At 35.2% G+C, this 12,453-nt stretch overlaps 1 protein-coding gene across 1 annotated transcript; it reads left to right on the top strand.

The window, feature by feature from the left end:
• The first annotated feature begins 8,910 nt into the window (after positions 1 to 8,910).
• On the top strand, positions 8,911 to 10,624 carry LOC107688058 (DNA damage-inducible transcript 4 protein-like). The gene is made up of 3 exons (XM_016485599.1): positions 8,911 to 9,074; positions 9,698 to 9,896; positions 9,991 to 10,624. Exons 2-3 carry the CDS (start codon positions 9,716 to 9,718, stop codon positions 10,476 to 10,478), a joined length of 669 nt encoding a protein of 222 aa, XP_016341085.1. The 5' UTR covers positions 8,911 to 9,074; positions 9,698 to 9,715; the 3' UTR covers positions 10,479 to 10,624.
• The last annotated feature ends 1,829 nt before the right edge of the window (positions 10,625 to 12,453 follow it).

The raw sequence follows: 12,453 nt of genomic DNA, 5'->3' as shown, positions 1-12,453 counted from the left end.
TATTTAAATATATAATAAGCATTTAAATAATAGAAAAGTGAATGATATTGCACTTTTAACTTTTAATTGTCAAGATACGTCTCCATTAGCATTTACTATTTCGTATTTAGTACATATTTTTTATTAAAATTTGAAAAATCATAACATTATATACATTAATAATGTCCAATAACTTAGTAAATTAAACGATCAAATAAAAATAAATAAATGGGCCTCTTTACGCCGCGACGTCAGGTGGCGCTGTGACGTCCGATCAGCGTCAAACTGACGTAAACAAACGCACTGAGGAAGCAGAAGCGGCGCTTCGGGTGTCGCAGGTTAACTACAAATATTACACATTTCACTTTATTTTGATTCATTCTTACATATATATATAGCTCATGAAACGCTAATGAAGTGTGAAATGGTGTTAATAACTCATGATTTTCCTTTGTTACTTGTGTTGCTTTCATGAGCGCAAATTATCAATACCATTGTTTGTTGTGTTTTTGATTAAAATGTCAAAGTTAACCAGAATTAATATAAAGAAATGTTGTGATTGTTCTGTGTGTGTTGTGTTTTTCTATAGGCTGTTATATAAAGCTTTTTATTCAAAGCGTGAAGCTTTTGCAAAGCGCAAAAGTGTTGTTTACATTTTTCACCAAATGCAAAAATGTTTGTAAACACATATTTATAAATATTTGTAGCTTTTTAGTCAACAGAACAAAAACCAGGTTTTCAGCTGATCACTTTGTGCATAATACTCTCAAATGATGGCTGTGTACAGAATATATGGTTCATGCCACTAATTAGATTTTTCTGATCAATTAGATTTTTACAGATTTAATTGATCAATCTGTAATAGTCTTTATTTCACGACCTCTCTCTGTGCCTCAGCTGAACTGTGTTTTCTGGCATGTTCTGGTGTTTGTAATGTAGTTTTTGTGAGATCTGTAGGTTGCGTATGGCAGCATCTTCGTCCTCGTCTGTATTTTAGTTAAAAATGTCTTAATGCTGGATTTGTTTCAGCTTTTGTCTTCTCCAGATGTTAACTGATGGACTGGAGTGCTGTGGATTACTTGTGGATTATTGTATCAGCTGTTTGGACTCTCATTCTGACGGCACCCATTCACTGCAGAGCATCCATTGCTGAGACACTGATGCAATGCTACATTTCTCCAAATCTGATGAAGAAACAAACTCATCCTAAACTTGGATGAACTGAGCGTGAGCACGTTTTCAGCTGATGTTGATTTCTGTGCACATTAGAGTTTGTATGAGAATTTGAGCTTCACCGATGGTTGATCTGGATGGTCTCTGATCTCAGATCAGCAGGTGTCACGGATGGAGCGTCTGGCCGGACTGGTGGAGCAGTTGGAGGCGGACGAGTGGAAATATAAACCCATCGAGCAGCTCCTGGGATTCACGACCTCATGACTGCATTCAGAACAGACCGATCCGTTTCTGTGCCTGTAAACATATTCATAATCCTGTTTTTCCTCATCTTGAATGAGCTGAAATGAGTTCTTATGAATGTTACATGCACTGTAGGTGTATGATGTTTTGCACTGGTTTATAATCACCAACATTATGTTTTGTGATCATGTGTGTAAATGTGCGTTGTGTTTTTGGATTAAGCCTTAGGAATACTTTAACCCCATGTTTTCACAGTGTTGATTTTTACATGTATGAACTCTGAATACATGTACAATAAAAGCCTTTTTAAGCACAATTCATAATTTAAATGACGATCAAAGGGTGCATTAAAATCTTTACATAAAGTTTAAAGATTTTGATGAAATCATCAATTTTATTTACTTTCTCAATGTGCTCAAAAATTAAGATTTATGTATTTGAATGGCATCTAATTGCATATTGGATTATACAGTTTTAACATAAAGAAACTAATAACTAATAAATGTGATGCATGATTTGTCGGTCCTGCGTGAATGAAACGGGTCAGATTCTCCATTCAAAAAATCATGGCGTAGTTCATTAATAACTATTTGCATCTATTAAAAAAAACTAAATCTAAATATATTTATCAAAATACATTTATTCAAATTGTTCAGAATCAGCATAAATCTGTTTGTTACAAAAAGAATTCGATTTATTCAGTTAAAAAGTATAAATAAGGCAGTACAACAAAAGCTGATGTGTGTGTGTGTGTATATATAGATATATTAAAAGTTATTTTATATAATTTAGTATTTAATAAAAAGAGAGAAAATTGTAACATTTATATGAATTTATTATGAATGAATTACATATATTTTTAATTAATTTATAAATGTGTGTGTGTGTGTATATATACAGGTGCATCTCAATCAGAATGTCGTGGAAAAGTTCATTTATTTCAGTAATTCAACTCAAATTGTGAAACTTGTGTATTAAATCAATTCAATGCACACAGACTGAAGTAGTTTAAGTCTTTGGTTCTTTTAATTGTGATGATTTTGGCTGACATTTAACAAAAACCCACCAATTCACTATCTCAACAAATTAGAATACTTCATATATATAAAATGTAGTATTTAATATCAATACAATTTAAATAAATCATTATTTAATATCATTATTTAATAAATCATCGTTTTTTTTATTACAGTAAAGAAAAATACTTTTGCCATTATGCATCACATTATGTTTATTAGTTTTTGTTAAAACTGTGTATTCCAAATATATGGAAATATTATATTCTATTCAAATACAAATAATAAATCTAAAAGGCCGATATTTATTTATTTATTTGTTTAATTTTCTTTCTTTTTTTTTTAAAGCATGAATAGTCCTGGTCTTTTTGAGAACATTTCAACAGTTATTAAAAAATAGGAAAAAATTAAATAACTTGCTCTGCTTCTGAAACAACTTTCAGTTTCTGCTGGTGTCTAATTTTTCAATTATTCATCTAATCATCTGTCATGTTAAAATCTTCCAAAAAGTTCAAACCATGTGTTTGTCAATGCATTTTGTTATTCAAAGCGTGAGGCATAGAGCAAAAGTGTGTCATATTTAAATTTTTACCTGTACAAAAATGTTTTTCAGTGACTTCAGTCAGTCCGTTTTCATTAGTTTTTTCTCTAGTTATTATTTAGTCAACTGAGCATGTGTATAAACTCTGTTTGGCTCAAACAATGGCTGAGGGTATAGGAGTCGTGTGGCACCATTATCACCTAAAAGGAGCTTACTGCTTTAATGTGGAAATAATAAGAATAAAAGTTAAAGTTCATGTTAAAACTTTGGGGGTTGAAAGAGAAAGCAATGCAATGTGAGCCTTGTGTAAACGTTGCTTTGAGTTCCTTTAGATGCTTGATGAGCCTTGAACGTCAGCAGATGTTTATCAGCCTTTATCGAAGCAGGCCGCAGAGATGTTTCTGAATGAAAGTACTGAACGTTCTGTTCTGTTCTCGCTGAGATGTTGATTGTCTACTTCTGTATTAAACAAAAGGGCGTTTCTAACTCTATAGCATAGACCGCTGGGTCCTAATGCCGGAAACACACAAGAGTGGAGCTCATGAAAAATACATTACACAGAAAAAAAAGAAAGAAAGAATAAATATTATTTTGCATGAGGAAAATGCATGGCCACTAAGATGTTTAACAATGAAACATACATTTTTCATGAAAATTAATTTTAAATGTTTTCATTCATTTTAACATTTAATGTAATTTTTCATAAAAATTAGCCATCTTTTCATTACTGTTACTGTAATACAATGGTTTTTTAATCATAAAATAAATGCAGTACAACAGTAATTTAGTATTTAATATTAACACTATATATATATATATATATATATATATACACACACATACATACACATCATTTAATATAATTTAGCATTTAATATAAGTACAGTTTAAATTATATATCATTATTGTATTACAATAAAAAAAAATACATATTTTTTGTATTATAGTATGAGAATTGGGGTTTAAAAGAAAATATTTATGGTCCTTTGAATATACTGCTTTATTATGCAAAATATAATTTTTTTATTTTTGGTGTGAAACATGAGCTGAACATATTTTTCACAGTTTCTTATGCATATATTCAGATTTGCATATTGCACAAACATTGCTCTTTCATGTTTTCAGACGTACATCAGCAGTTCTGTTGTTGTTTTCATGCATGGCAACAGTTGGGTAACTTGCTTTATGGCCATAAAATATATGATATATGATTTATGATAGTGTGAAATGTAAATGAACTGGGATGGTATGTTTTGTTCCTGGACGGGGAACACGTGTCTTTGTTTTTGTCTGTGGTTCCTCCTACATTCGGAGGGAACTGTTTGTGCTCCTCTGCTGAAGTGCATCTGTGAAGTTTGGCTTCCCTCCAACAAACCTCCAATTGCATTATATTTGTGTATTATGTGCATGAACTTAAATAAAAGCCCAACTAGTGAATCTTCACTCAATCTCCAGGAGAGAGTTTCACGTAATAGATTTCTTGAGATTTCAAAACTTTATTTGCTTTGGTTGCTTAATTCTTTGTCCTGAAGAAACGGTTTATTATTAAACACAGTTAAAGTGGTCAAAGGCTTTCATTCAAATGGACAAACAGCATTAGGTTTTAACCCTGGAAACCTTCCAGCCATTATTGCAGCATTTCGTAGAAGTTGTAAAGATCATTATACAACTGTAAATGAGTTTTACTCAACATGTTTTTGATCCAAAGCAACCTGGTGTTGTAATTTTAGTCACCCTCCAGTTCACCCTCTTTTAGGATTAAACTTGCAACCTAGTTATAGATAAATACTGAGAAGAATTTTTACTTTAGCTTTTTCCCAAAGTAACCACATTTATGAGTACATCTCTATAATCCTGCATATGAGGCATGAGCAATAACAAAACTAACAAAAACTAATTGTGACACTATTTGTGTGTGTGCTACATGGAAATATATAAACCTATGGAAGCCTGTTTCTGTCAGAGGATAAAAAAAAAAAACTGCAACTTCATGTCTTACAATTCTGACCTTTTTTCTCACAACAGCGAGACTCAAAGTCAGAATTGCAAGATATAAAGTCAGAATTGTGAGATATAAAAACTGTGTGACGTAAAGTCAGAATTGTGCGATATAAAGTTACAATTGTGCAATATGAAGTCAGAACTGTGAGACGTAAAGTCAGAATTGTGTGATATAAAGTCAGAATTGTGCGATATAAAGCCAGAATTGTAAGATACAAAGTCAGAATTGTGTGATATAAAGTCAGAATCGCGAGAAGTAAAGTCAGAATTGCAAGATATAAAGTCAGAATTGTGAGATATAAAGTCAGAATTGTGCGATATAAAGTCAGAATTGTGCGATATAAAGTCAGAATCGCGAGACGTAAAGTCAGAATTGTGAGATATAAAGTCAGAATTGTGAGACGTAAAGTCAGAATTGTGTGATATAAAGTCAGAATTGTGCGATATAAAGTCAGAATTGTGCGATATAAAGTCAGAATTGTGCGATATAAAGTCAGAATTGTGCGATATAAAGTCAGAATTGTGCGATATAAAGTCAGAATTGTGCGATATAAAGTCAGAATTGTGCGATATAAAGTCAGAATTGTGCGATATAAAGTCAGAATTGTGCGATATAAAGTCAGAATTGTGCGATATAAAGTTACAATTGTGCGTTATAAAGTCATAACTGTGAGACGTAAAGTCAGAATTGTGCGATATAAAGTCGGAATTGTGCGATATAAAGTCAGATTTGTGCAATATGAAGTCAGAACGTCAGAATTGTGAGACGTAAAGTCAGAATTGTGTGATATAAAGTCAGAATTGTGCGATATAAAGTCAGAATTGTGCGATATAAAGTCAGAATTGTGCGATATAAAGTCTGAATTGTGAGACGTAAAGTCAGAACTGTGCGATATAAAGTCAGAACTGAGACGTAAAGTCAGAACTGTGCGATATAAGGTCAGAACTGTGAGACGTAAAGTCGGAATTGTGCAATATAAAGTCAGAACTGAGACGTAAAGTCAGAACTGTGCGATATAAAGTCAGAATTGTGAGACGTAAAGTCAGAATTGTGAGACGTAAAGTCAGAATTGTGTGATATAAAGTCAGAATTGTGTGATATAAAGTCAGAATTGTGTGACATAAAGTTACAATTGTGCGATATAAAGTCAGAATTGTGCGATATAAAGTCAGAACTGTGAGACGTAAAGTCGGAATTGTGCGATATAAAGTCAGTATTGTGCGATATAAAGTCAGAACTGAGACGTAAAGTCAGAACTGTGCGATATAAAGTCAGAACTGTGAGACGTAAAGTCGGAATTGTGCGATATAAAGTCAGTATTGTGCGATATAAAGTCAGAACTGAGACGTAAAGTCAGAACTGTGCGATATAAAGTCAGAACTGTGAGACGTAAAGTCGGAATTGTGCGATATAAAGTCTGAATTGTGAGACGTAAAGTTAGAACTGTGCGATATAAAGTCAGAACTGTGAGACGTAAAGTCGGAATTGTGCGATATAAAGTCAGAATTGTGCGACGTAAAGTCAGAACTGTGAGACGTAAAGTCGGAATTGTGCGATATAAAGTCAGTATTGTGCGATATAAAGTCAGAACTGAGACGTAAAGTCAGAACTGTGCGATATAAAGTCAGAATTGTGAGACGTAAAGTCAGAACTGTGAGACGTAAAGTCGGAATTGTGCGATATAAAGTCAGAATTGTGCGATATGAAGTCAGAACTGAGACGTAAAGTCAGAACTGAGACGTAAAGTCAGAACTGTGAGACAAAGTCGGAATTGTGCGACATAAAGTCAGAATTGTGCAATATAAAGTCAGAACTGAGACGTAAAGTCAGAACTGTGAGACGTAAAGTCGGAATTGTGCAATATAAAGTCAGAATTGTGCGATATGAAGTCAGAACTGAGACGTAAAGTAAGAACTGTGAGATGTAAAGTCAGAATTGTGTGATATAAAGTCAGTATTGTGAGATATAACGTCAGAATTGTGAGATATAGTCAGAACTTTTTTTTTCTATTCTATGTCAGAGCAAGCTTCCATGTAAACCAGCTCTCTCTCAGACTAAAACAAAAATTCTTATTCCCAGGAGTTATGTTTTTCATTTAGGGTAAATAATCTTGCCAGGTTGTTGTTGTTGTAAATAAGAATCTGAGTTGCTTGCCTGGCTAAATAAAGGTAAATAAATAATAAATCATGTATAAATCATGTATTTACTGAGTGACTGTAATTTAATGCTCAGAAAAATTAGATAATACATGCTAAAACTGCACTCTTCCTCAGGACTGAGGTGGTTTTCCATTCACTAAGCGTCTCTAAGGCACATTTGGCAGAGGTCAGATCTTCAGCAGTTGTCCTCAAGCCAAGTTTTGCTGAGGTGTGAACAAACAGCAGGCCTTTCTAAAAGCACTGCATAAATGAGTGCATTGATTTAACACAGAAAAACTCTTCTGAGGCCCATTATTGTTTGTGTATTCATGCGGCTGAACGGATTCAAATGCATTATATGCATAAGTTGCAGCAGGATTTGAGAGAAAACACACCCTTGACTAGCAAACAGAAGACTGGAATGTGCCTGTCCGTGTGGGACGGTCTCTGATGACCAGCAACAGTCCTTCATTCTAAACTAGGAAACTTTTAACCCTTCCTTAACCTCCCCCGACTGCAGCGCTTCACACTTTACTGGACAAATGCAGCCAATTTAGCTGAAAGACAGAAAGCCTTAATCAAATGAAATCTGGCTTTATTATGAACTCTTTCCAGTGAAGACTAGTTTTTAACTTTGTTGGATCTTTCTAACGTACCAAAGTGTGTTAACTCGGTTAGTTTCAGGGGTTTCATGTAAAAACTCCCAACAAATTTCCCTTTACCCCTTTAGTTTGGTTAAAATGTGAAAACAGGGTTAATGCATCCATAGACTTTTTATTATTATTTGGGATTAAAATATAAAGGAAAGTGTATATTTACATCTTTTACACTGTAAAAAGTGTTAACCTGCAACTACGTTTAACCCATAACATATAGTTTTCTTGGTAAAATGTATGTAGGTTGATTCTGAGACATTACATTATTTTTTATTTGAATAAAACCAGCTGTTTCCATTTTTTAGGTTACCATTTTGTCTTTTAGTGTAACTAGCACCATTTAGTAAAGTTTTCCACCATCATGTAAGTAAAAATGTGAAACGCTGACACTGTTAAAGTGAACTTTTGGTGCTTTTAGTTTGGTTTAGATTGTTCAAGTGTGTTATTAAATCAATATTTTAGATTAAAATGTAAGGAAAAGTCTATGTTTTAGGTCTTGCCCTATTGTTAACTATTTCTATTGTATTTAACCCATAAAACTTAGTTTTGTTGGTATAAGTGTATTCAGTTCTTAATTTAGATGTTTCCATTCTGTTTTTCACCATTTTAATTAGTTTGGCAAAAACATTTTTAAAAGTACAAAAGCGAGTTCATAAACTTTACATGAATAACAACAATACAAGAACAGCTAAAGTTGTTTACGATGAAGTATATGTCCGCTTTCCAAAAGTATCTCATGCCAACATCCCATATTAAATGACTGGATCAGCGGCATTAAACTGCATAAGGCTCAGTGTGTTTATTTAGTTGAAATCATCAGTCATTGTGTGGCTCTTCATGCACGTACTCGATGAAAACGCATCTATAGAGTCAGTATTTCACAACTCTGTTTCGATTCGAGATGCAAATAACTTAATCGTCCAATCAAACCACAAACAATTGCGCAGACGTGAGATTCGCCACTGCATGTCCTGAGTCGAAGACAAAAGGTGATGTGACAAATGCACCTCCCTCCACCACCGCAGACAATAGCGGAGACTCATTGAGGAGCGCTGCTGCTTGTTACCAGGCGAACTTGGGACGCGAAAGACGTGACATAAACGCCGATTGGCTGGAAACTCGAAGGAGGCGTGGCCAGCGCCAGCGGCTATATAGGCAGGCGCTGAACGGGTTGCGTCAGCGTTTTGCAGAACTCACTGCGGACACTAACTAACAGCTGCTGCACTTATTCCGCTTCTCACACGGCTTTGTTGGTTTCTGGTCTTTGTTACGGACTATTTCATCTGCGGGAAAATCACATCTGAAGATCTACCTTGCAAAATATCGGTAAGTGTCTTATTTTATGGCTGTTTTTATTTTCTTCATTGTTGTTAATTCAAACCTTGAAGTACAATGCAAGACAAAAGTATGCTGTATTTTTTATCAAATATTCTTGACATCAGCACTGCAAAATCAGTCCGATAACCGGATGCATGTGTCTTTTTGAGTCAAAATGACAGAATGCTTTGTTCTTTGTTTGTTTGTTTACTCTGCAGAAATTATTTTCTTGTTTTGCAGAACAAATATCTAAACATCTTTACATCACGATGCATTAACATGCAGCAACATTACTTTAGATATTGCTTTCAGGGAAAAAAAATCAACATTTAGTGAGGTTATGCTTAAAACTATGCAAATCTGTCTATGGGGTCAGAAAAACAAACTTAATTCAATGGGAAAGCAATTTTTCTGACCATGATCGCAGATTTTTGTCTTTGTTTTAAGCATGCAGACACATTTTTCAATACAAAAGCATAATACATTTTTCAGAATGCATTCAAGACTTTATATCATAAGTCATTTTGCTAGTAAATGCATCTTGATTTAAACGCCTTACAAAAATGTTGCAGTGCATCAGCTGCGTTTGTGTCTCGTGCATGAATAATAAAAACCGATCTTCTATTTTACAGTCACTTTAAAACAGAACAATGCAGGAGCAGCTGATTTCCAGCTTTTCATCTGAAGACTCAGGTCTCCCATCCACACCGACATCTGATGCTCCATCCAAACGCTTGTCCTGGAGCAACCTGATGCAGAAACTGCACAGCAGCCAAAGCCTGGACTCCGATGCAGACAATCACAGCAGCACAGACGATGCATCAGATGCAGGTAAACAAGCATGAGTTACCATGCATAAGTTAATAATGCACCTTAATCATGCAAGGTCTTGAGTCTAATGCATGCTTGCATTCGTCTCCCACAGGTTCCATATCCCTAGCCGATCTGTCCGAATCCGACTTGTTTTTCGACCCCACCGAAGAGGCGTTGTGCAAAGAAGTGGTGCAGCTCATCGCACTTAACCTGACCGATGCCAAAGACGGCGTCTTGCACTGCTCCAAACTCCTCATTCCCGAGACGCTCCTGGAGCACATCGGCCAGGAGCTGGTGCACCTGTCGGTCAGCGAGCCCTGTGGCCTTCGTGGTGCCCTCGTTGACCTTTGCGTGGAGCAGGATGGAAGCTGCGAAGCCGTGGGACAGATCGCAGTCGACCCATACCTAGTGCCCACCTTCCAGCTCACACTCGTGCTGAGGCTCGACTCCAGGGGCTTTTGGCCGAAACTCCAGGGGCTTTTCGCCAGCAGATCGTCTTCGTCTCCGGTTGTTAGACATGCACTTAAACTGAGCACTGGATTTAGAGTTATTAAAAGAAAACTGTACAGCTCTGAAGAGCTTTTGATTGAAGAATGCTGAGCCCGACTGACTGAATGTCCATGTCATGGATTTGACCAGGTTTTAAAATGAAGCTGGTCTCACAAGAGGCCTGAAGTGTTGTATGACTGTTTAAAGCAGAAAGTTACCAACTCGCAGGGCATTTGTAATGCAGATGTAGGGTATATGAAAAAAGACTTTAATACAATAAGGTGTTTATTATGTTGCACTTTTGCTGACGTTCTAGTGAAGCAGGAGTTTTTGGGCTGCTGTTGAAACGTTTACCTCAGGTTCATGGAAACCAGATGTGGCAACTATTTTCCATGTAGAAAACTTGACGTTGCTGTTACTCAAGTGCCGGTTTGTTCAAAGATGTGTAACAATGTGTCTGGATGCAGTTATTGTTCTCTTAGATCAAGTGGAAGAGGTGCTCTTAATTTTTTTTTTTTTTTTTTTTTTTTTTTAAACAATCATATGCATAGCCATGCATCTTATTTATTTGATATTCAAATGAAATGTGTTCTGAGTTTTTTTTTTGTACTTGAACGAAATGCAGAAAATAAATTATCTTTTTCAAGAAACAAGTGTTTGTATTTTTTTTTTTTTTTGGGATGTTTACATATTTTATGCATTTAACAGATGCTTTATTAATTTTTTCAAGAAACAAGTGTTTGTATTTTTTTTTTTTTTTGGGATGTTTACATATTTTATGCATTTAACAGATGCTTTTATCTAAAACGACTTTCGTTGCATTAACGGTAATGTATGCATTTGATCAATTCATGCATTCTCTGGGAATCGGGAAGAGGAGAAATAGCCTACCACAGTATTACTGTATTCATATTTTCAGAGATGCCACAGCTCGTCTTGTCAATACAAGTCTTTATACTGTAGACATGCTTCACTGATTAAACTTCATGTGATCAGATTTTCTGACAAAGTACTATAGTTTTGATCAATATATTTGTGCTATTCAAATACAATGTGTGCCCTTTTGTTGTATATTGCATTATAAAAAGTATTTTTAATGCATTATGCTTCGTAATGCACTTTATGATGCATAGTATGATCTCATGAATAACTAACCAGTGTTTTTATATCTATTCATTGTTACACCGACAAACAACCGACTTGAGATGTGACCAGGAATCTGCAAATATTATAATGCATTTTAATTACATCCGTGTCTCCATTGCTGAGACACTGATGCAATGCTACATTTCTCCAAATCTGATGAAGAAACAAACTCATCCTAATCTCGGATGATCTGAGGGTGAGTATTATAGTTCATTTTTTGGGTGAACTATTGCTTTAAGTGAAGCACATGTCTTTCTCTCAGCTGTTTTTGTCAACATTCCACACACTGGTTTTCCTTTTTTTCAGACGGGTGACTATTGACGTCCTGAAACACATGATTCAGCTGACTGTGGCATTAGCTGACATCCTGCGTCTAAAACAGTTACGTGCAACACTCAGGCAAACTCACACACCCACTCAGCGGACAGTGGCACGTACAACCTTTATTTGTATTCAGAGTGAAATAATTGCAGCGTAGTCTCTATCAGCGATGAAACTAAGTCATGTAGAAAATAAAACTTCATATGAAATAAATATTCCTATTCAATCCTTCAATAAATATCACCTGTGTACAGCAGCCGTAGTTACTCCTAACACGCAGGACACGCAGTAATTTAATCAGTAAGATCCCTGCATAGATAAATCTCAAACATACAAATATAAATCATTAAAAAGACATGATCTCGTTCTAAACAAACTCAAATAAATATATGCAGATATTGTCATCAGACCTCCAGTCTGTTTCATAATGCAACACCAGATTGTTGATTCCTGCCAGAGCTGAAAATAAGGCTCAAATTAGAGAAACAACACCATGAACTTTGATTCAGGCCAGAATATTCAGACTGCGAGGAAACGTCCTTCATCCACAGGAGTCCAAAACACCAGCTCCGGTTTCACACATACACATACACACACACACACACACACACACACACAC

Source organism: Sinocyclocheilus anshuiensis, unplaced genomic scaffold (assembly GCF_001515605.1).
Source record: "Sinocyclocheilus anshuiensis isolate Anshui unplaced genomic scaffold, SAMN03320099.WGS_v1.1 scaffold241, whole genome shotgun sequence".
NCBI classification, from domain to species: Eukaryota; Metazoa; Chordata; class Actinopteri; order Cypriniformes; family Cyprinidae; genus Sinocyclocheilus; species Sinocyclocheilus anshuiensis.
Note: the sequence above shows the minus strand (reverse complement) of the source record. Positions and strands in the feature narration are given on the sequence as shown.